This window comes from Arachis hypogaea, chromosome 6 (assembly GCF_003086295.3).
Source record: "Arachis hypogaea cultivar Tifrunner chromosome 6, arahy.Tifrunner.gnm2.J5K5, whole genome shotgun sequence".
In the NCBI taxonomy this organism is placed as follows: domain Eukaryota; kingdom Viridiplantae; phylum Streptophyta; class Magnoliopsida; order Fabales; family Fabaceae; genus Arachis; species Arachis hypogaea.
The window spans coordinates 6570582-6594807 of NC_092041.1; the positions used below are offsets into that span (position 1 = coordinate 6570582).

A 24226-nucleotide genomic window follows, 5' to 3' on the forward strand; every position below is an offset into this window, starting at 1 on the left:
TTATTAAAGTAAAATCAATTGTTTGAAATATCTAAAAAATAAAAAGATATATATATATTAATTTTTGACAGTTAATATTAACTATTTTAATTATAAATTAATTTTTTTATTTTTAAAAATTTAAAGAGTATATTTATTTTGATTTTTAAAGAAATTTAGACCAGACACTTTAGTTTTCAATTAAAATTAATTATTCAATTGGTCCTTAATAATTAATTTTGTCAGTCACTTAGGTTCTTTATTCTGTCAACTCTAACAGAGGACAAAATAGTTCCTAACAACTCTAACAGGGAACAAAATCGGTCTCTGACCTCCTATGTTCGGAAACGATACTGTTATCTCTCAATTTTCATCATATTTCGCATAACACTAACAATCTAACACTATAACTTCAAGCTACACAATGCACACTCTGCAACTTCAATGTTCACAAGAAGAAAAATCATTAACTTGTTCTCAACTAATTCATACTCAGGAAACTAATGACTATGTCTCTCAAGTACTTGTCGTCTTCAGTGGATCCCATGAATCTAGACAGCAAGTCTGATTTGTTAAGATCAGTCGTCGTCGTCATCTCCCTCCTCCTCTGCCCTATCATCTCCATGACCACATTGTTCACCATTCCGATTGCTTCCTTCAACTTCTTCTCCGAACCAATGATCAGTAACCGCTTCAGTTTTTATATGAGCGGCAACGACAACATTGCTCGTTGTACGGATAGTTTGGATGCGAGGTCGAAGCAGTCTGTCAACTTGGACTTCGGCGGGAAAGGAATGAGAAACACTCGAGGTTCATTTCAAATGAAAATTTGCATATGATGTCGAAGGAGAATATCTTCCCATGATGTCCTAATGTCCAACAATCTATATTACTTGCTGGAAAGTAGAGAAAGGCGTACCCTTGGAGTAGTTGTGGAATTTGGTCTTGAAGATGTGGTGGACGTTGTCGGGATTGGAGGTGATGCTATTATTGAGGACGTGGAAGTGGATGCTTCTGGTGGGTGAGGTGCGAAGGAGGTTGGTGTACCGGTCACAAAGATTTAGGAAGTGTGTGGTCTATGACATGTTGAGGTAGGTGCGACACGCGTGGCAGTTACACAATGGCTTGATCTTAAAGTTGAAGAAGAGGAAGGAAAAGATGGAAAAAAATATTGTGAAGGTGAAGAAGGAGAGTATAAATGTTAGGATTATGCGAGATACGATGAAAATTGAGAAAGAACAGTGTCATTTTCGAACAAAAGGGTCAGGGATCATTTTGTCCCCTGTTAGAGTTGTCAAGGATCATTTTGTCCTCTGTTAGAATTGCCAGGGACCATTTTGTCTTTTCTTAGAGTTGACGGAGCCAAAGACCTAAGTGACTGACGGAATTAATTATTAGGCACCGATCGAGTGATTAATTTTAGTTAGGGGTTAAAGTATCTGGTCCAAAATTTAAAATTTAAAGTAGAATAAAGTATTGTTTTTGTTTCCAACGTTTGGGGTAAGTCTCAAAGTTGTCCCTAACATTTAAATCGTTCTATTTGAGTCACTAACGATTTAAAATTGACTCAATGTTGTCCTACCGTTAGGAATCTATTAACGGAATTGACGGCGGGACAAAATTGAGACGATTTTGAAACGTTAAGAAGTTAAATAGGACAAAAACTTTGGGGATAAAAACGATACATAGAAATAAAATTTTATTTTATTCTTCACTAATATCAATCTTTTACTGTACATAATTATTCAACTATTTTTAATTACATTTAAATAAATCACACTTAATCACATTACTTTGATTCTAAATAAATTTATTTTTTTTATAATTTTACTCTTAAAGATTTTTACTCATCATGAAATATTTACAAAATGACTAAAATCACATTACTTTATTGTATATGTATCATTTTTTCCCACAAATTTAAGTACTAGTCATTCTACAAATATTTTATGATGAGTAAAAATTTTGAAGAGTAAAATTATAAAAAAATAAATTTATTTAGAATAAAATTAATGAAATTAAGTGTAATTTACTTAGATGTGATTAAAAAATAATTAAATGATAATTATTGAAGGATAAAATTAAAATTTATTTCTATGTATCGTTTTTTTTCCTCAATGTGTTCGTCCTATTTAAGTCTCTAACGTTTCAAAATCGTCTCAATTTTGTTCTACCGTCAATTCTATTAACAGATTTCTAATAGCAAAACAACATTGAGTCAATTTTAAAACATTAAGGACTTAAATAGAACAATTCAAACGTTAGGGACAACTTTAAAACTTATTCAAACATTAGAAATAAAAACGACACTTTACTCTTTAAAATAATAAAATAATTTTAAAATTAAAAATTTTATTGATATTGACTAAAAATTCACTCCATAATTAAATTCTATTTAAAAACAATAACAACAAAGTGACACATACTCTTGCATTAAGTGAAGTGAGCTATATAATCAAACAAAGTGATAATATTTCATCACGTATGTATATCCACAATCCATGTTTAAATGGATAAATAGAATTGCTTCAAACGAATTTAATTAATAAAATTGAAAAATGATAAAGTTTCCAAATTAGTAATATTTAATATATAAAAGGAATAAAAGCACCGACAAGGGCATTATAGGTGAATCTTTTGGTGACATGCAATGCATTGGCGAAAGGGAAAGAGAGAGAGAGCAAGAGCATGTCTGGTTTGCTTCTATTTCGTACGCAACGGCAAGAAATCAAGTTAAGATTCTCATTATCTCCTATCATATCACAGTCTCACAAAAATAAATATTATTAAACAACAATAACATATTACCATATCCGTAAAATATAATTATAATTTAGAAATCAATAATGGCATCAAACAGTAATGGTGCGTTCACACTATAAGTAAAGTAAGACAGAGAGAGGAGAGAGAAAGAGGTTTTTGAGCTCTGAGAAACGATGAGAATGAAGGTGTTTGTGATAGCCGCACTTGCTTTTGTGTCTCTAGTTTCCGTCATTGATGGATCTGAGCATCAGGCTCAGCTATCTGAGTTTGTAAACGATGCTTTATTCTCATCAGTTTCAAGCAAGCAGCTTTCCCAGCCACAACCTCTCATGGTGCCCATTACTGTTATCAATGGAGCTGCTGCCAAAGGAGCTGGTACCTACTGCTTCCTCTCTCTCTTTGTTGTGAAAAGAAATTAGTAAGCTTTATATTTTCTTGTGCTACTACATTTGCAGTATGTTTGGATGGAACATCGCCTGCCTATCACTTTCATCCTGGATCCGGATCAGGAGCCAATAGTTGGCTCATTCACTTAGAGGTACATTCAAAACATATATACTTATAGTGTCTCTGTTTCAATATTTCAATATGTGCAAGTAATTTGTCTTGGTTCAGGGAGGAGGATGGTGTAATACCATCAGAAATTGTGTTTTTAGGAAGACGACTCGGCGTGGTTCCTTTAAATTCATGGAAAAGACACTGCCATTCACGGGGATATTGAGCAATAAACCTGAAGAAAACCCTGGTTTTTTTCTTTTACCCTACACATGCATACTAGTTATACTTATGCAGGTTGCAACGTGTGTTAACTCTGTATTCTCATCATATCTATTGTGAACAGATTTCTTTAACTGGAACAGAGTTAAAATTCGTTACTGTGATGGAGCATCTTTCGCCGGAGACAGTCAAAATGAGGTCAGTAAAATATGACACCACATATACATGCTTCCCCTTTCATGTACATATAAGTATAGATATGTTTGAACAATGATAGCTACATAGAAAATTACTCTAAAGTTAAACTATGCACTCTACTTTCAATCTCATACATGTCTTTTCTACCGAAAGAGATTTTATTGAGGGATTCCTGAATTTCAAATTTATTGTTCTATTGATTTCTTAATTTATACTTCTTTTCAGGCTAATCAGCTTCAATTTCGAGGACAAAAAATATGGCTAGCTGCAATCGAGGAATTAATGTCCAAAGGAATGCAAAAAGCCAACCAGGTTTCCCATGTCTCTTCATGTTGTTAGTTTTAACTGTCAATGTGCATGATGCTAATTGACGAAACTGTATATCAGGCACTTTTGTCTGGATGCTCTGCAGGTGGTCTAGCATCTATAATACATTGTGATGAATTCGGAAGCATGTTTCCAAAATCTACCAAAGTGAAATGTTTGAGTGATGCAGGATTTTTTCTTGATGCGTAAGTAATATATATAATTGTTTTATGTTATTTCTCCTAGCACGGACCCTCACCAAAAATTATAGATATGATTGGTTATTTGTTCGGTCATGTAGAGTTGATGTGTCTGGGGGGCACACACTGAGGAATATGTTTGGAGGTGTAGTTACATTACAGGTAGTATCTAGAATAGTTTTAAAAAATCTGGATATAATATTTGTTGATATACTAGCTCTAATCTCAATTTTAAAAGTCATTGAGTTTGACCTTGTGATGAATTCTTTTCTCAGTGCTTCTACTTACATGATGATATAAGGTTCAGAAAACTTGAATAAATATGTTATCTCTCGATTTTTTTTATGTTGTAGGAAGTACAAAAAAACTTACCAAAAAGTTGTCTCAACCAACTGGATCCAACTTCGGTAATTTTATTAGTTTGGATGTCATTCCTTTCCTAAATTGAAATTGCTAGAGTTGCATATTTCGAACATGAAAACTCTCTTTGCAGTGCTTCTTTCCTCAAAACTTGATCCAGCATGTTCAAACTCCATTGTTTCTTCTCAATGCAGCTTATGATGCATGGCAGGTAATATTAGTTAATACAATGTTTCACTGTTCTCCTGAAATTTTTTGTTAACGATTTGTGTAATTAGTTATGTCTTACAAGGTTACACATCTGTTGTAATTGTTTCCTCATCAGGTGCAAGAAAGTCTAGCCCCCCATTCAGCAGATCCAAGTGGTTCTTGGAATGATTGTAAAGCAAATCATGCAAGGTGTAACTCATCTCAAATACAGTTCTTCCAAGGTGATTTTGATCTCTATTTATGTAAATTACACTACGTATATCGATCTACAACGGTCTAATTTCCTTTCATTGTGCTTCTTCTTTGAATCAGACTTCAGAAATCAACTGCTAAATGATGTGAAAGACTTCTCAAAGTCATCTCCAACTGGATTGTTCATAAATTCTTGTTTTGCTCACTGCCAGTCTGAGAGACAAGATACATGGTTTGCTGATGACTCTCCGCTTATTAACGACATGGTATGCCTGATTTGGATTTCAGTGCTTATAAAATGGTTCATTTTGTAATATCACTTTAAATTTGCCTAGAATCTTAGTGCCTTAAAACACTTATTAGCAGAACCCTTCACTTAAAAGCTAATATATTTTTAATAAAGAAAACTTGCATGCCTTGTGAGGTCAAGGTAAATGCATCAAATGCCAACTATTTCATGGCAGGTAAACATTGAAAAAACAGTAGTTTGGCCTTTTAATTACAGAGTTGAGTTTGCTGACTCTAGGACAAGTGATTTTATTGCTTTTCACTAAGCTTCAACCCCCTCCCCCTTTTGGATTTATTGTTCTGAGAAAGTAATCAACTAACCGGTTAGCCCACTTTTAATTGTGCAGCCTGTGGCGATTGCTGTTGGAGACTGGTTTTTTGATCGAAAAACTATCAAAGCTATTGATTGTGCTTATCCCTGTGACACAACCTGCCATAATCTGGTCTTCAAGTGAGTCAAGCGCTTATTGCTTCCTCATGTGGTAGTTTGGTATTTACAAGTTCATCATTGTGATTGCCATAATTGTGCATTTAACATTCTTCAATTGTTATATTTATGGAGATACAATTAATTAGATATATATCATTATATCAAGTAATGAATCTTGTCAATAAGATTTAATTGGCTTGAAATATCCAAAAATGTCAAAATTGTTCATTCATGCTTCTGTTGCCACCATGTGAAGATGTCATATTACAAACAATTATAAACGATACATTGGCATTGCACACTGAAAAAGAAAGAAAATATCGAAGTATGATCCGACTTGAAAGGTGCCCCATGAAGGGGCTTGAGTTGTGATATCTCTTTATCAATGGGATTGTATTCATGATAAGGTTCAAATATAGGACTTATATTGGTCATCTAAGTCATCATATTACATGTCATGGGTAGGAAACTGGAAGCATGGGCTAGATTTCAGCTGTTGTTTTGTTATGTTCAGTCTATGACATTCCCCTCAAGTTTCCCAACCAACAAAAGACAAGCACACCATTTTACGTGCACCAAGAATGTGAACCCTTTTTTGTGTGTTTTTTCCAATTGCTATGCGAGACTAGTTCACATTTTTCTGCTTCCTGCAGTGTTGGTAGATCTACCGTGGTTGGCTCCCAGTATATAAGGTTATCTCTCTTATTTCACTTACCACTCCTTCCCTGTTCCCTAGCTTTGGCTGTGTTTGGTAAACTCATATTTTGTGTAAGGTTTCAAGTGTAAAATGAAGTCCATTTTTACCCTTCAAACTCTTCATTTTCGTCTCTTTTCTTCCAAATTCCAATTCACACAGTTGAGTGTCTTAGAAAAGTTGTCTCTTTCTCCAAACATATTTTATGACTTGTCAAGAAAATTACCAAACAAGGCCTTTAATTTGTGAATGCCATGTTTGCAATTCCTGCTCAAGTGGAACTGGAAAGTCTCATGTGTCTCCCCTCCTTTCCTTTGCAGTGAAAGTGATGACACATCCACCACCACCACCATGATATATTCCTCTCAGTCCTCCAGGTTGACTTTTCCTGCTCTATACCTACTAAGTGCTTTGTTTCCCACTTCCATGTTCCTACTGCACCTTAGAGTAGAAGTACTATCAAGATTCTTTAGCCATTCCACATAATTGGGAAGGTTTGTTTGTCCATGCTTCAATCAGCACCAACTATTAACTGTATCTGTAACTGTATTATTAGTAGGCACTAGGGACTAACATAAACAAATTTATAACTTGAATGGGCCTCTGTAGCAGGACGGGGAAAGATTTACCAAATTGGGCTCAATATCTGTACCTGCTTAGAGTCATCTGTTCTATTAATATTGACCAAAATTGTATCTTGGGATTCTTGGCTCATTTTCCATATCTTGATACATACTGATATGCATGCCTATGATAAATCATATATGTGAGCATGCATCATTGATGGGAAATGATATTAAAGAAGGAAGATGTAATGAAATTCTCAACTACTTTTCTGAAAGTTTGGACTTTGGATCTCTTGCACAAGGAGTACTAGTAGTTCTGATGAAAAAATCAGAAATAATGTGCCTAACAAATTAAAGCTACACAGTCAATTACTACTTACAGAACTGCAGGGCTAAAAGAAAATAATGTTGTTGCAAGTTCAGGACGTGTTAACATCAACAACATAAATATGATAAGTACATGAAATAAATCAACCGCCATAAGTTAGTTGCTCTAGTCAACAATCTGCCCTATAACTTAAGTGCCATACCATTATTATATGCGTCTATTTTCTTAGTCTTCCAACACGTCTATCGGTATCAAGCACATGTTTGAGGAGCTTGTATGCAACCACGCTTAACGTGTACATATGTAAGGTAGAAAGAAGTTCAACATGTGAACGAACTAAACCCATATTTAGTGGGTCTGGTTTTCAGTTGGATAAATTTATGATGCTGTTCTGTGTTTCACATTTCGAAGATCTTATATTGATTAAACCTCAATTCTGGAATAGTAATCACATGAAAATTAGGAAAGGGTTTACTTGTTATGATTTGAATTTGACAGTACTAATCATTTTACATTAGCATTCAGAAAAATGTTGGTACAAGAATACTTTTCAATCAAATGGCCTAGATTAAGGGGTTGGAGATACACAATAAATTCGTTACCATTTAAATTTAAGTTTTAAAGTTGAGTTGATTTTAGCTTTAGATTTTATATTTATCAAACAATAATGCTAGAGAACTAATACCATTCGGTCAACAATTTAGCCTACAAATATTGAACGGGCCAAAATGTCCAATAAAATACATTAAAAAAATTCACTTATTCATCATTTTTTTTAAATTATTATTTTTATTTCTTTTTCTTCCGGACAAGACGACAAATTCATTGCCAACCAGCTATAATTCAAATAGCATAATATCTCCATACTCACCTAGAAATTGCGGGTTCAAATTCCATTCCTAATTAAAAAAAAAAAACTACAATTTCATCCATCACCAGCGGTTAGCCACCCTAAATTATAGATCATAAATCCTCAAGTATAAATTTTAGACTCTAAATTGGTTTTACTTTATTTCACTTTTAATTATTTTTTACTTGAATTTTAGATGCTTTTATTGTTGTTAGTTTTGGAGATTTCTTTTTAACGATCAATTTTAAGTGAAAAATATTGCTAGGATATTAGTTGAAAAGAGTTGAGCTAGCTCCAGTGGAAATTAAAAACTAAGTCGAAAAAAATATACAAATGTTATATTATAAAAGATGGAACATCTAAAAGACTTGCACTTTTGCAGGGACTATTCACACTTGTACAGTATAGTGAAGAGTAGATCATAGCTTTTCGCCTTTTCCATGATGATCAAACACTATTGTATTATTTATAGAGAGAAAAAGTAACAAGCAGTGATAAAAGTGAGAAGTGAGAAGAGAAGGCAAGGCTCATGATTGGAAAAATTGAAGATGAAGACTAGTACATTGAAAGTATGTAATCAAAAGCATATATATGTACTGAATGGCCAAAAAAGAACAAGAGAAAGGGAGAATGAAGGAGAAAATTGGAGTTATTATGTGGCGTATTTGGAGGCAGATGCTAGTGCTACAGCCTGCGCCCACACTTTGAGCCTTGCCTTCACTTCTCGTGGATCATCACCGGGGCTAGAGATGCGCCAATTGGCGATGGGGGAGTTGGCACCGCTGCTGCTGGTTTCCAGTGAAGGAGGAAGTTCCAACTCGAAGCCAAGTTCCCTGCAAGCCTTCACCTCTTCCAAACCCATACACAGTGTCTTGTTGCCACCCTTGGGCCTGGTTATGAGAACCACCCCATCACGATCACCAGGCCCATTGTCACTTGCATATTCCTTCTCCTTCTCTTTCACCCCAAACACCTTGTTCTTCCTTCTTCTTGCTGCTGGAGGCGTATTTGGCAGAGAGCAACAGCAGCTGCTACCAATTGATGATGGAAAGTCTTCTTTTTCAGAGGCAGAGGATAGTGATAATCCTTCTTCTTCTCCTCCAGAGAGTTCTCCATCTGCCTCGTCCCCGTCGTCTTCGTAGTCTTCTATGGACAAGCGTGACATCATCATGGCATCATCATCCACCCCGCACATGGAGCTGCTGGTGGTACAAACGGACAGCCTCGACAAGTTGTGAGGGTGATGATAGAATAATCCGCCATCGTCGTCCTCCTCCTCCTCCAGGTCTTGCATCCAAGAGTGACATGTAGACATGATGAGTGAGTGAGAGAAGTGAAGTGTGTGTGTGTGTGTGTGGCTCAGAAAGAAAGAAAGAAAGGTTGTTATTATGGTGCAGTAAAGCTAAGTATAGCGTGGTTTGAATAATAGTAGAGAATCAGGTTGGATGGAGCACCCTATTTATGCTTTTACCTCCTTCATTCTCCATCACCGGCCCCTTTCCCTTTATTACTTTCTTTTCTCTTTTTTATTTTTTATTTTCTTGGTCACACATCGCAATTCATATGCTTACTATTTTAAAATAATAATACTATCATCATCTTAGTTTCGGGATTAGTTACAGTTACAACCTCTGGTTTATTTCTAAACTCATTCCAAATTTCCAATTTATCTATCGACAGTTGATCACACATCCCCCCCCTACGTAATTGTATATGAATAAATTAAGCAAATATTTTTATATTTTCACACGCGCAGTGTACGCGGAATTCAGTCAAAATTAAAATAAAAATACTATTTATACATTAAAATTAGTCACTAAAATCACCTATCAATATATTTATGTATAAATACATATGTGATTTAATTTATTTTATTTATATATTTATATTTTAACATATATTTTATATTAGAAATTGATTTTAATGACTAATTTTAGTGTATACGTAGCATTACTTATCAACACAGAATTAAAATATATGACAAGTAATACAATGTAAAATTCTAAAGTTTATGTATATATGCATTCATGGGGACAACAGTACAGCCTTTTTCCTTTTCTTTTCTTTCTGGGAGATTGATCATTTACATTTAATTCTACTGTAACCTTAAGAAATTAAAACTACTGTTAAAACATATTAACGATAATGTTAAAGAAATAACAAAAAAAAAGTCAAAATTTATTTTATTTAATAATCATTAGTTATTATAAGTTATAATAAGTAATAAATATTAAATAAATAAATTTTGATTATTTTTTATTAATTTATTTTAATTACTAAATATTTCTGTCATATTAAATTCTAATAAAATGATGATATTTTAATCTCTATATAAATATGTTGTAAAAATTTACTTTCTTCTGTTAAATGCATTGATTTCTCTCATATTAAATTAGTTCAAATAAATACCAGGAGCTTAATAACGATACATACAATAAAAATTGAAATCTACCGATATAAAAAGAATAACAAATTAAATGACGAGCAAGTAAATAACTATAACTTATGTCTCGTTTACACTAAAATAATCACCGACTTAGTTATTTAAATAAAATATATTTTAAAATATAAAATATATGTTAAATATGTAAGTGTATATAGCCAGATAACTCCAAAAGTAGTTACAAAACTGTTAAACAGATAGAAGCTGTTAATGACAACTCAGCTATCAGTTACACTTAATCAATTATACTCACCCTTAGTTAGTTGTTCCCAATCTCAACAATCTATAATCACACCTTATAAATATTTTCATTGTATCTCCTTAATGATCAGTTTTTCACAATCAAGTAATCAATAACAGTATTGTTCTCTTTCATTCTCTTCTATACTCTTCTCTCATCTTCCTTCTCTGAGCTCTCAAAGCTCTTATCTTTTCTCCTTCTTCAAGAATCTGATACCTTACATGGTATCAGAGCTTTGATTCTGATCCATGGCTCTACCCAACTCTTTCGCAACGCAAGCTCGTTCAACTTCACCTATGGCTGCAATTGCAAATTTTTCTGCAACAATCAAGTTAGATGAAGACAATTTCAAAGTCTGGAATAGACAAGTCATAGCCTGCATAAAAGTAAATTGATTACAAAGTCATATCTCAGCATGCTCAATGCCAAGAAAATACAACTCAGTGGAAGATCAAGAAGCAGAGCAGGTGACTCCAGAATTTGAAGAATGAGAGCAAAGAGATGAATGTCTTGTAGTATGGATGCTGTCTACAATGGACGAATTCTTTGTAAACAAAGTAGTTGAATGTCAATATGCTCATGAAATCTGGGAAGTTCTTGAAGAACACTTTGCAGTAAGAATAAAATCAAAGATCAAGTTGCTGAAAGCTCAGCTGAAATCAATCAAGAAGCACGGTTCATCCGCTGTAGAGTTCATCACAAAGATTAATAAGGTAGCAAACACTCTCTCTGTTCTTGGGCTCCGTTAACGAAAGAAGAATATTTTGAATACACACTCGAAGGATTAGATGAAGAATTCAGTGCCTTTATCACCATGGTTAATGGAAGATCCGATCATATGTCCATCAATGACTTAGAATCACAACTGCTAGCGTAGGAAGAAGTGAATGAGAGATTTCACAAAGCAAATCTGAATATGGTGCATGCAAATCTAGTGCACAAGAAACTTGATTCAAGTAATGAAGCAGTGGAATATCAAGCTGAAGCACCGTATGAGAGTTACCCAAGAGACTATGGTAGAGGTCAAACAGGTCGAAAAGGCAGAGGAAGAAACTCCTTCAGATCAGGCAGATCGTGGTGGCAGAACAATAGACCCAGTGCCAACTGTGTGAGAGGATAGGTCATACTGTGTGGCAGTGCTATCATAGATTCAATCTGGATTACCAGAATCCACAACTCCAACACCCCAACACTGGACCTCCACCACCAAATGATAGATTTCACCAACAAAACCAAAAGGTCTAGCCCTATCACCAACCCAACCAACCAGCCCAGCCCTATTACCAACCCCAAAGCCCACATGCTCAGCCATACAAGCAGCCACCTTAACAACCTCAGCAAACAAACCAAAATCCTCAAGCACTGCTCACCACTCTAGCCACCAGCTCAGATCTAGGATGGTATCCGAATTCAGAAGCCTCTCACCACATCACATTCGATCAATTGAATCTGATCAACAGCTCAGAATATCAGGGACCAGAATAGGTGTTTGGAAGTAATGAAAAAGGTATCAGAATTGCTAATATTGGAAGGTCTATCATTCATGCATCTATGTCAAACAAAATCTTCAAACTTCAGAATTTGCTTCATGTTCCCACAATTTCAAAAAATCTAATCAGTGTATCAAAGTTTACATTAGATAATGGAGTATTTTTTAAATTTTGGTCTTACCTATGTGCTGTAAAATGTCAGAAATCCAAAAAAATTATGCTGCAAGGCAGACTTAGGAATGGACGGTATAGATTTGATGACATTCAGGTTCAAAGACCAAGTTGCAAAGTTGAAAAAGAAAAAGCTGTACCAAGTGAAAAAGAAGAAAAACATGTGGTCTGCTGTCATGAGTTGAAAGAAAAGAAAAATAAAAAAAAAACAAAAAAACAAGTTGCAGCAAGTCAATAGAAAGTGCTAATAATACAACCAGCTCTAGTGTCTAAATTAGTGTTAATAAGAATGTCCATGAAGACTCAAATGTAAATGCAAACTTTGATACAATTTCTTCCCAATTCAATACAAACACTTTTTCCAACACTCTTAACTGTACTACTGCATTTTTAAATCATTGTGCATTTGATTCCAATACTACAATGAACAATGACTGCCATGACAAACCTCCAACTGAGGCTGCATTGAATTCTTGTGAAATAACAACAAACTCAAGTAATGCTCCACATACTCATGGCAATCACCCAGCCAATTCCCCTTACCGTAACCCTTACCCAGCCAAAATCTCACCTAATCAAATCACACATACCACTGTCACTACCAAAACAACAACTGAAACCCCACTCAACCAAATCACAAGCACCAATATCAACAACTCTCTAGACCTTTGGCACAAACAACTTAGCCATCCCTCCACCAAAGTCACCAAAACCGTTTTGGCTAGCCTCAACATTCACTCACCCCAGGACATCACTCCCATTACTACAACCTGTGCACCTTGCTGCACCAGCAAAATACACTAACTCCCATTCCCTCCCTCCCAAACACAATACACCATACCCTTAGAACTTATCTACTCCGACCTTTGGGGGCCTGCCCCAATACCCAGTAAATCCGGTTACAGATACTATGCATGTTTCATAGATGCATTCAGCAGATACACATGTACCTATCTACTACAAATCAAGTCCCAAACCTTCTCAGTCTTCTGTCAATTTCAAACCATGATTGAAACTAGAACTGGCCACAAAATCAAAGCTCTTCAAACAGACAATCATGGTGAATACCTTTCAAAACTTTTCACCCAGCACCTTGCAAACCAAGGAATTCAACACCGACTCACTTGCTCTCACACACACCAGCAAAATGGGTGTGTTGAGCGAAAACACTGACATCTAATCGAAATCTGTCTCACCCTACTCTCTCAAGCCTCTCTACCTCTCTCATTTTGGGATGAAGCCATCCTAACTGCAATCTTCCTGATAAATTGCTTACCCACCCAAGTCCTCAACTTTAAAACTCCTCTTGAAACCTTCTTCCACACCAAACCTGACTATCAGCACCTAAGATCTTTCGGGTGCACATGTTATCCCTTATTAAAATCATACAACAAACACAAATTTGATCACAAATCTCATAAATGCATCTCCATAAGGTACAATTCAGATCACAAAGGCTACAAGTGCCTATCCCCATCTGGCAGAGTTTATATGTCAAAAAACGTAAATTTCTGGGAGCATGAATTTTCTTACCCAACTTTATTCAAAACCCCACCACCTAAACCAACCAACCCAGTCATCTCCCCACCCTCAACCTTCATATTTTGCCAAATCCCCTAACCCCACCCTTCCCCTAATCCCTCTCCCTCACCTGCATGCATAGACATTCATGATACACCTTCCAATAATATCAATGCTGTATCTAATTTATTACCTGATGTATCTGTTGCAGTCACTGAGTACAATGCAGCCACTGACTCTTCTGCCACTGCAAATTCCTCTAACCCTCTATTGCAGGCAGTTATAGAAAGAATCCTTCCAGCACCAGCCGCCCAGAACACACATGCAATGGTGACTAGAAGCAAAAATGGCAACTTTAAGCCACGAGTGTTCACAACTACCTTAGCCTCAGCTGCGGAAGAATGTGCAGATCAGACCCTGCCAAAGTCAATAGAACAAGCCCTTAGTACCCCACACTGGAGAGAAGCCATGGAAGAGGAGTTCTCAACTTTACAAAAGAACCGTACCTGGCGGCTTGTCGATCCTCCAGCTCACTCAGCTCCCATAGGCTGCAAATGGGTGTTTCGAGTCAAAAAGAATCCAGACGGCAGCATCCAGAAATACAAGGCCAGATTTGTGGCAAAGGGGTTTCATCAGAAGCAAGGAGTGGACTATGATCAGATCTTCAGTCCAGTAGTGAGACATGCGACGGTTAGAATCATGTTAAGCATAGCGCTAGCCAAGGGATGGAAAATTCACCAGTTTGATTTCAACAATGCATTCTTGAATGGTGATCTTTATGAAGATGTATTCATGCAACAACCTGAGGGTTTTGTCTCCTCTAACAAACATCAAGTTTGTAAGCTCCAAAGATCGCTCTACGGGCTCAAGCAAGTTCCAAGGGCACAGTTCACAAAATTAAGTGCTGCTTTCAACCAATTTGGCTTCACAAGCACTAAATCCAATGTATCCCTTTTCACCAAACTGACAGCTACCTCTGCCTTTTACATTCTTGTCTATGTTGATGATATACTAGTCACTGACTCTTCTGAAAGTAAGATTACCACCCTTATGGCACAGTTGCACAACACCTTTTCACTAAAAAGCCTTGGAAAAAATGCACTATTTTCTCGGAATTGAAGTCCACAAAAGCTCCACAGTCACTGTCACACTAAAACAAACCAAATACATTAGAGACCTACTAAAGAAAGCTGATATGAGCAATGCAAAATCCGTCCCAACCCCTATGACCTCCTCCCTGTAACTCTCTGCCTTTGGTGACACTGCATTTACCAACCTCACAGTGTATAGGTCAATTGTTGGTGGCCTATAATATGCCACAATAACCAGACCAGAAATCTCATTCTCAGTAAACAAAGTAGCACAGTTTCTTTATAATCCCCTTGAATCCCATTGGAAGGCTATCAAGCGGATTCTCAGATATCTAGCAGGAACCATACACCACAGACTGCGATTCAGCAAATTCACCAACCTCAGAATATACGGATTCTGTGACTCAAACTGGGCCAGTGATATTGATGACCGAAAGTCAACAAATGGCTATGAAATTTACTTGGGACCAAACTTAGTATCATGGGCGAGCAGAAAACAAACTGCAGTATCCAAAAACAGCACTGAAGCAGAATTCAGGGGCATCTCAGATGCTGTAAGTAAGATCATTTGGTTACAAAATTTGCTAGGAGAAATAAAACTCTCTTGTTCTACCAAGCCTGTAGTCTACTATGACAATCAGAGTGTTGTTCTATTATCAACAAATCCAATTCTACGCAACAAATCCCAGCAAATTCCAGCTCAAGATCAACTAGCAGATACTCTAACAAAGTCTCTCCCGGCAGCTGCTTTCCTGAGGTTTAGGGATTCATTAAGGGTGTTTGAAGCAACACCTTAATGTCTGGAGCACTTAAGGTGGCCCTTGGTTTCAGGGGGCATGTAAGTGTATATAGCCAGATAACTCCAAAAGCAGTTACAAAACTGTTAAGCAGTTAGAAGCTGTTAATGACAACTCAGCAATCAGTTACACTTAATCAATTACACTCACCCATAGTTAGTTGCTCCCAGCCTCAACAATCTGTGTTATTGTGTTATAAAATGAACATCTCTCATACTATCTAGAATAACCATCCGAGTACTAGGGATAATAAACATCTTTCCAAAAACTTAAACTAAATTTGGAATTCACCAAGTTTCGAACTCTTGACCTTTCGGATCAAGCGTTCTAATACAATGGCATGATACCACTCATCCCAAAAGTTTCAACTAATGGGAAAATACAACACTAATTGTTATATCTCTAATACTCCATAAACCTCCATTGTATATATTGTACAAATATTCCATTGGCTCCTCATTCTTTTCCTTTTCACAATCAAATAATCAATAACAGTATTGTTCTCTTCCACTCTTTTCTACACCCTTCTCTCATCTTTCTTCTATGAGCTCTCAAAGCTCTTATCTCTTCTCTTTCCTCAAGAATCTGATACTTTACAAAATATGTGTAAATGATTTTATATAAAAATTTATTTGTTCATTAATTTTTTATATTTAGCATTTTACAAGTTTAATATAATTTTGCAAAAATTATAAAAAATAATAGAAAGAATGCAAAATTCACGAAAAAAGTTTGGCGAATCTTTACTAATTTAACGGTAAAAATTTATGTAAAATTATATTTATATAAAATTAATAACAAAAAATTGTCGAATAATTTAATATATTTGATTAAATTAATATGCGATAATTATTAACTATTAATTTTATATAAGACAATTATACGTAATTTTTTATTAATTTATATTTTTGTCTATAATATTTTTAACAACGAAGCAACATTTTATGATTTTGGAATTATATAACCTTGGTATCCACAAAAAGGATAAGACTTGAAAGTTATTATTATGAGAGACGGTATGAGTATGACTGTTTGGTTTATGATGAGAACAGTAACACACTCCATTCTTGCCCTCTCTCTACCTTACCCTTTTCCACGGGTTTCGTTTATTTATTTTTTATTATTTAACCATAACCATAAGATTGAGAATTCTCTCCACGTGCAACTTTGCTGATGGAACTTTGCTCTTTTTCCTGTTTCCTACCACAACAGATAAATAGCCTATTTCAATTTTAAAGACACCTGTCCGCGTTTTATTACGTTTTTCCTTTCACATTTTTCATTGAATTTATCTTATTATATGCATGAATATGACCCCGATTCAGTGCCTTCTAAATCGGACAAACAGCAACAATAAAACAAGGATATCACATTATTCAAAAGCAATATATAAAATTAAGAGGTCTGTTACACATATAAATCTTTTTTACTTATAAGTTTTATAAGTTAGTATAAGTTCAATAAAAAATATATATTACACTCTCACATTTAAGAGTAAATAAATGCACGTTATTCAACCACTTCCTGTTTCTAAAGCGCGCTACTCACTATGCATTATAAACGACTCTTTTTTTTCTTTCTCTATGAAAACGAATTTCTTGCCAAATTTGAAGATTATAGAACTTTAGAAATACACCCAAACAATTACAGAAATACACTCAAATGATTACAGAAATACACCCAAACAGTTATAGGAATTCATCCAAACGATTATAGAAATACACCCAAAGGATTACAGAAATACACCCAAAGGATTACAAAAACTACACCCAAAGGATTTAAGAAATACACCCAAAATTCGTTGAAGTACACCATATATATAATTTAGAACTCTTTCTCTTTCTCCTCCTCATCTTTTGCTACTTCTTCTTCTTCAAAAACGATTTCAGAGTTTGAGGTCAAAAAATAATAGAAATCGAGAATAACGAAGAAAGAAAACAGAGAGAAAAGTACGTAAATGAATAAGGAGAAAGAGAAGACAAGAAACGAAAGAAAAGAATAAGAAGAAGAAGAGAAGAAGAAGAAGAAGAGGAAGAAGAACATGCAATAAGAAGAAGAAGAAGGTGCAGTGAAAACGTGCAGTAGCAGTTGAAAAAAGGAGAAAGAGAAGGCAAGAAACAAAAAAAAAAGAAGAAGAAGAGCAAGAGGAAGAAGAATGTGCAGCAAGAAGAAAAAGAAGATGCAATGAAAACGTGCAGTAATAGTTGAAGAAAGAGAAAGAAAATGTAAGAAATGAAAAAAAAGAAGAAGAAGAGGAAGAAGAAGAAGAAAAAAAAGAAAAAGAAGAACGTGCACAAGAAGAAAAAAAAATGTACACTTATAAAAATTTGTATAGAAAAACGTCTGTATGTGGAGAATTTTTCATAAAATTAAACCAACAAAAAGGAAATTGTATGTTCATATTAAATTTTTTTTACTACAAATTAATTAATCCGATTTAATTGATGATACATATCCATTCATAACGAAGTTAAAGCTTAAAAGAGAGGCAGAGGTAGTTAATTAGTAGATTGTTAGAAGCTTCTTAGATGAAGTATTATGAACCACGTGGCTATTAAGAGGGGGATCCAACGCTTAATAATTATTGTAATTCATTCATTTGATTGCGAGAGTGGGACCCTTCCATTCACTCTTGCAGGCCACTGGCCCCTCATATTTATATTCTTCATTTTCTAGGTTTTGGTTTTCATCAGCCACCCACTTCTTCTTTTTTTTTTTTTTTTTTCTCTTCTAAATATAAATAATTGTCATCATGTCAACAATGTAACGGCTTGAAATTGAGATTAGCCTTCATTTTATTCTTCTCTACCACTTAATTATAAGGAGAAATTGACAAATGTTAATACATTTAGGAAAAAAATTGTATTTTTTAAAATGAATTTTTTTGGTGGGATGAAGTTTAGAAATACTGGGAGGCTCACCGACCGTTGATTTAGTGATTAATGATGATTTGTTTTTAAGAAAGGGGACCAGACGGTTGGTGTGGATAGGTTTCTGCCATTAGATTGTTTACACGTCATAAATTTATACACTAAGTTTCATAATGATCCAATCTTATTTTGTGTTTAGTAATCATTTTTTAAATAGGATGAAAAGTCTCATTTCACTATCTTTGGACACAGCTATTGTGAAAACCTTTGGTAATATCGGCATTTTTTGAGTTTGTCATTTATTACAATGAAGTAATCAAATAAAATTAATCTACTCATATTATAATTAAGCATTTTCCACATTATGATTTGCTAGAAAGATAGAGCCTCCAAAGGAACTAAAATGATCCAACATTTTAACTAGAGTGCTGGCTCATTCATTTTCTATTATATATTTCATTAAAATTATAATTATATATACAATTTGTAAACTAATCAAATTAATTACCAAGATGAACTAATTAATTAACACGTGCTTTAATTTATTTGTCAAAATCACCGTTTGATGGGTCCGAGATATTGTGTGTGTGGCAACTAAGACGTGACATGCACAATGCAATGCAATACATTATTGAAGATCATTGATAACACTATCACACCAAATTTCATGGTCACTCACTCATGTTGTTTTACTTAGTCATTACATTTTCCCTTATAAGAAATAATGTTCACAGATTGCATAACAATAATATACAAGTGCTGTGTAAATTTCTTATTAATATCAAATTCGTCTAGTAGTCGATCTTTAATTTCTTTAGGGTTAGATCAATCAATTAAGAATAAAAAAATTGTATAACAATTATTTTTAGCACATGCTTTTTTAAAATGATATAACACAAGATTAATTTTTCTTTTCTTTATATTAATTAAAGAGAATTATATTAATTAGACGAGTGCAGAAAAATAGTTAACGAGGAGCATCACTATACATTATGTTTGCATGCATGCATGATATTATTGGAATAAATTATTTTATAATCTAGATTATTCATATTAAATCACCAAAAATTATATATATTATAATGTGAAAGCGTACTTTTACTCATATAAAATAGAAATTAATAGAAGAGTTATCTCAGCCTTCCTCAACCAAAACTTCTTTTATATCCCTAATAGGGTGGCTGAATTGCAACTTATTTGATGGAGAAAGAGTTGCTGAGGCGACTTTAGTATATTGAGAACTGAGATCTTGGCTGAAGTCACTATTTATATTTGAGCATGATATCCATTAAACTCTAAAATCCAAATAAAAATAGTATCTAAAGCCCAAAAAATAATATCTGATTTTATTTTTATTTAATTATAAATCAAAAGTAATTATGATTTATTTAATTTAGTATTTATAATAATAAATGAGATTACCATTACATAGGTCGTTTAATTTAAAATAATATAATTTATAATTATAATTAATATATATTGTTCACAAATAAATTAGAAAATTAAATAATTTTCTAAGATGATAAAGTTTAAATTGGATGAAATAAAAAACAATGGCAACTTAGCTTGTTCAGTATTGTCCTTGTAATATATAGCTGGAAAAAAGAAATAATATTCTTATTATAAATTAAAATTTCTGAAAATGATAAACATAAAGGAAAATTGTGGTTTAAATTAATATAATATAATGCAGTGATAAAAAATATAGTTATGAAAATCTCTCACTCAACTCTATTATGCTACATGCTACTGGAAATAGTTTTCACGCTTCATTTGATATCTTTGGTCCAAAATATCAAGGTAGGTGCCTAAAGAAATCTAAGTATTGTCACGTTTCACAATACACATGCATGTTTCTTTGCCTTTTGACTTTGATGTCTCTTATTTAATTTGGCAGTACGCATTTTCTTTTCAAGAAAATTATATCATCACTATATGCTTCTTTCAATTATTCCTATACATATAGCACCATGTAGCAACCGCGCGCGGATGAAAACACTCGAACTTTCAAAGCCATACACAGAAAACGACAATACTTTCCTTTAACCATGACATTTCATCACTCATTGTATAATACTTCCATTCATAACAATAATTATGTCACACTTTACTATTATTCTACACCATATATAATTATAATTATTATACATAACACCAAGAATTTGATATAAAATGAGGACCCAATAATAAGTGTTATTATTGACAAAAAAAAACCTATAAAAGCATCTTGAAATAGTAAATATGATAAAAATTCACATACAGATATTTTTATATGAAATTGTTAATTAAATATTATTAAATTATTTAATATATTTAATTAAATTATTATTTAACGATTTTCAACTAACAATTTCACATGTAAAAATAATTACATGTAAATTTCTATCGGTAAGTATGTATATTAGATTTTTTTATTGAGTATTTAAACTATTAAATTTTACATTGTCTATAATTAAAAACTTTATAATCTCTATAAATATGAGACAATTCTTATCTGTTAAACTAATTTTTGAAATAAATTAGACCCAATTAATTTTTTATATAAACCTTCTTCAAGTTATGTCTTCTTTAAAATTTTATATTTTATTTTGATCTTCATATCTAAATAACAATATTGGTCATTATAATAATAATAGATAGATATCGACTTGTGATGATAGGTGATTAAGGCGACAGAATTGGGCGTGGTAAGTAGCTAGCTAGATCGATGGAGAGAATAATTGACCGAAAATTGAAAGATAAATATTTTATGTGGTGCTATGTAATTTATAAATAAAGAGGAAAGCTAGGTGCTTAATTTTGAGAAGCACACAACTCAAATGTGGGACCCTAGGGATGGGAGCACCAAATATTCCAATAGTCAAGGCTGCCAAATTCATAATTCGTGAAACTAAAACATCAAAATTCAAATGCAATTGAAAAATTGATATTTAAAAATTATTAGATAATTTGACTAAATTTTTATCTAACGACTCTTAAATATTAACTTCACGTAAAATCAATTTCGCCTAAATTTTTACCAAACTAAAATGACTATTTCACTATTTATTGAATGAATTGCCACAAATTCCTTCTTAATTTTTCCCCTTTATTTCTAGAAGAACACCAAGTTGAATCTGATATTTAACCAATTTATTATTTATCTAATAATCTTGTTAATTTTCAATACCCGCGCGCGAGGGAGAACTTTAATTAATTTATAATTGTGAGTTCTTAGATTTTTTTTTTTAATTTTAAGACCATTTATGTTAAGAAAGATATTAAGAACAAAAATATATTTAAATTTATGATCATAATTAAAATATTTTATTGTTAACTTGACACAATTTTTTATTATTATTTTAATTTGTTATGTTTTGTGTTTTTTTTTTCAACTAAAATATTTCGAATCTTTATTATAGGCAAAGGTTACAAAATGATGACATTTTGGAGTCAATACATAAAAGCTCTATTATAACAAATTTTATTTGAGACGAAGATCTAATAAAATAGAATAGTATTTGATTTTATTTTTATTAAAGTCAAAATCAATAAATAATTTTGATTTTTTTATTATTTAAACTAACAGTGAGATTCTTAGATATATATAAATCAAAACAATAAAATTAAGTCTCTAAACGTTTTTTAAACCAAATTTTTAACCAAATTATTATTGTCGTTGCTATTATTACTGTTGTTTTTTTCCTTCTTTTTATTATTGTTGTTGTTTAATTTTTTATTTTTCCTTTTTTTTTCCTATCCCCGTTTACTATTATCATTATCATTATATTGGATGTCTTTATTTTATTTTTTATATATATATTTAAAAAATTAGAGCACAGAAAATTTAAAGCACACAACATATAAATTTTATTATACAGCACAAAATTTTTTGAAAAATCATATGTCCAAAATATTGATACCTAATTAATAAAATACGCACAACACAAAAATTTCAATGCCCAAATATAAAAATTTTTGAAAGACCACATACCCTAAACATTGACACCCAACTAACAAAAAGAATTATGCTACGTGTATATCAAAATCAGCCACCAATATAAAATACATATTGGAATATAAATACACATTGAAAATAAATTAAACCACACATGTATTTATACACAAATGCATTGGTATACAAATAGTATTTTTGTAACAGAATACGTAGAGTAAATCCCCAAAATAGTCTCCCAGATAGGGTCCGTGCATCAATGTTGCCCCTCAGTTTCCAATTGCTCTAAATGTACCCTTCAGTTTGAGCTCCGTGTGAAATACAGGTCCTTTTACCCAATTCTAGCATAACTCAGCAGCCGGAGCGCTGACCTGGCGGTACCACCTCCACGTAGGCCGCCCGAACGACGTCGTTTTGCTTGTAGAGGGTGAATGAATCAGAACGGTGTCGTATTGTCATGTAGGGGTATTGAAAGGTTTCTTGGGGAAGGGTTGATCATTCATTAGTCTTTATTCTTCTACTTCTCTTCGAACGCTTCTTCTCCTCTTTGTACAGAGAATGCAGTCACAGTAGGGCACGTTCTCGTTAGCAATTTTCTGAGTTCATTGGCAGGAGAATGATGGATGCCAACCACAGGAAGTTGGTAAACCAGAGGGTATCATCATCGTGAGCATCAACAAGGTTAGCAATGCAGCGACGAGTTGAAATTAAATTTTTTTGTTTGGGTTTTCATTGAAAGCTCTTTACTTGAGTTGTTGATTGAGGTGATTTCATCTTCGTTTGGTGTTTTGTTGAGATTTCTATGTTGTTAGCATGGGGTTTGGGTTGCTTTGTTTTTTTTTATGTATCAAACATGGGATCTTTTCTCTGATGATACAGTTGTTTAGTTATGGTCAAAAGTTAGTGCTGCATGTGTTTAATTTGTTTATTTATATATCTTGCAGATGGATGAAGTTCTGGACATTATGTTTCATCATGGAAGAACTTTTGAAAAGGGAGTTGATGGAAAGATGGGGTATTATCCTGATAATAGAAATTGCCTCGGTGATGTTGAGGTGGATAGGTTGGATATATTTTATTTGAGAAACTATTATAAGGAGCTAGGTTATGACAGAATGAAAAAAGTTTGGTGGCTTGTACCTGGAAAGAGCATAGGAGAGGGTTTGAGAAAGTTAAACACTGATGCAGACTTAAAAGAGATGTGTCGGATGGGTTTACATAACCAGGATCTTGTTGATATCTTTATTGAATATGAGGTTTCGTCACTTAAACTGCTGCAAGGGAAGGAGGTTATGGTATACGTTGATGATCAAGTAAGGGACTTGGAGAGCAAGCAAAGGAAAGTGCCATAGCTGTCCTACATGATGGTGCCAACCCAAATGCCGAAAAGACTCCTACTGTTAATGTTAGTCGACCTTGGGAGCAGGGGGTTAAAGCCTCAATTAAGGTGCCCACTGAACAAAAACTGAAAAAGAAGACTAAACACCCCGAAACCAACTCAAACCAAAGTGAACAGGAGGTATTGCCTGAGGTCTACTACTGGGGTAGGTTGCACAAAAGAAAAGTGAGAAAATATCCTAACTTTAG

The 24226-nt window shown here is 33.6% G+C and overlaps 2 protein-coding genes across 3 annotated transcripts; one reads left to right on the top strand and one right to left on the bottom strand.

The window, feature by feature from the left end:
- The first annotated feature begins 2600 nt into the window (after nucleotides 1-2600).
- On the top strand, nucleotides 2601-7178 carry LOC112695650 (pectin acetylesterase 3). Of its 2 annotated transcripts, XM_025748075.3 has the most exons (14): nucleotides 2601-3117; nucleotides 3198-3280; nucleotides 3358-3487; nucleotides 3584-3657; nucleotides 3883-3969; nucleotides 4045-4169; nucleotides 4265-4325; nucleotides 4517-4570; nucleotides 4657-4734; nucleotides 4849-4954; nucleotides 5046-5191; nucleotides 5561-5664; nucleotides 6297-6335; nucleotides 6658-7178. In XM_025748075.3, exons 1-14 carry the CDS (start codon nucleotides 2916-2918, stop codon nucleotides 6821-6823), a joined length of 1455 nt encoding a protein of 484 aa, XP_025603860.1. In that variant the 5' UTR covers nucleotides 2601-2915; the 3' UTR covers nucleotides 6824-7178. The 2 variants fall into 2 exon arrangements, with proteins under 2 accessions (XP_025603860.1, XP_025603862.1); XM_025748077.3 differs by lacking the exons at nucleotides 6297-6335; nucleotides 6658-7178 and having other exon boundaries at nucleotides 5561-5875.
- Nucleotides 7179-8522: 1344 nt separating this feature from the next.
- Nucleotides 8523-9770, bottom strand: LOC112695651 (uncharacterized). Its single transcript, XM_025748079.3, has one exon. The coding sequence runs from the start codon at nucleotides 9394-9396 to the stop codon at nucleotides 8734-8736; it is 663 nt and encodes a 220-aa protein (XP_025603864.1). The 5' UTR covers nucleotides 9397-9770; the 3' UTR covers nucleotides 8523-8733.
- Nucleotides 9771-24226: the final 14456 nt, after the last annotated feature.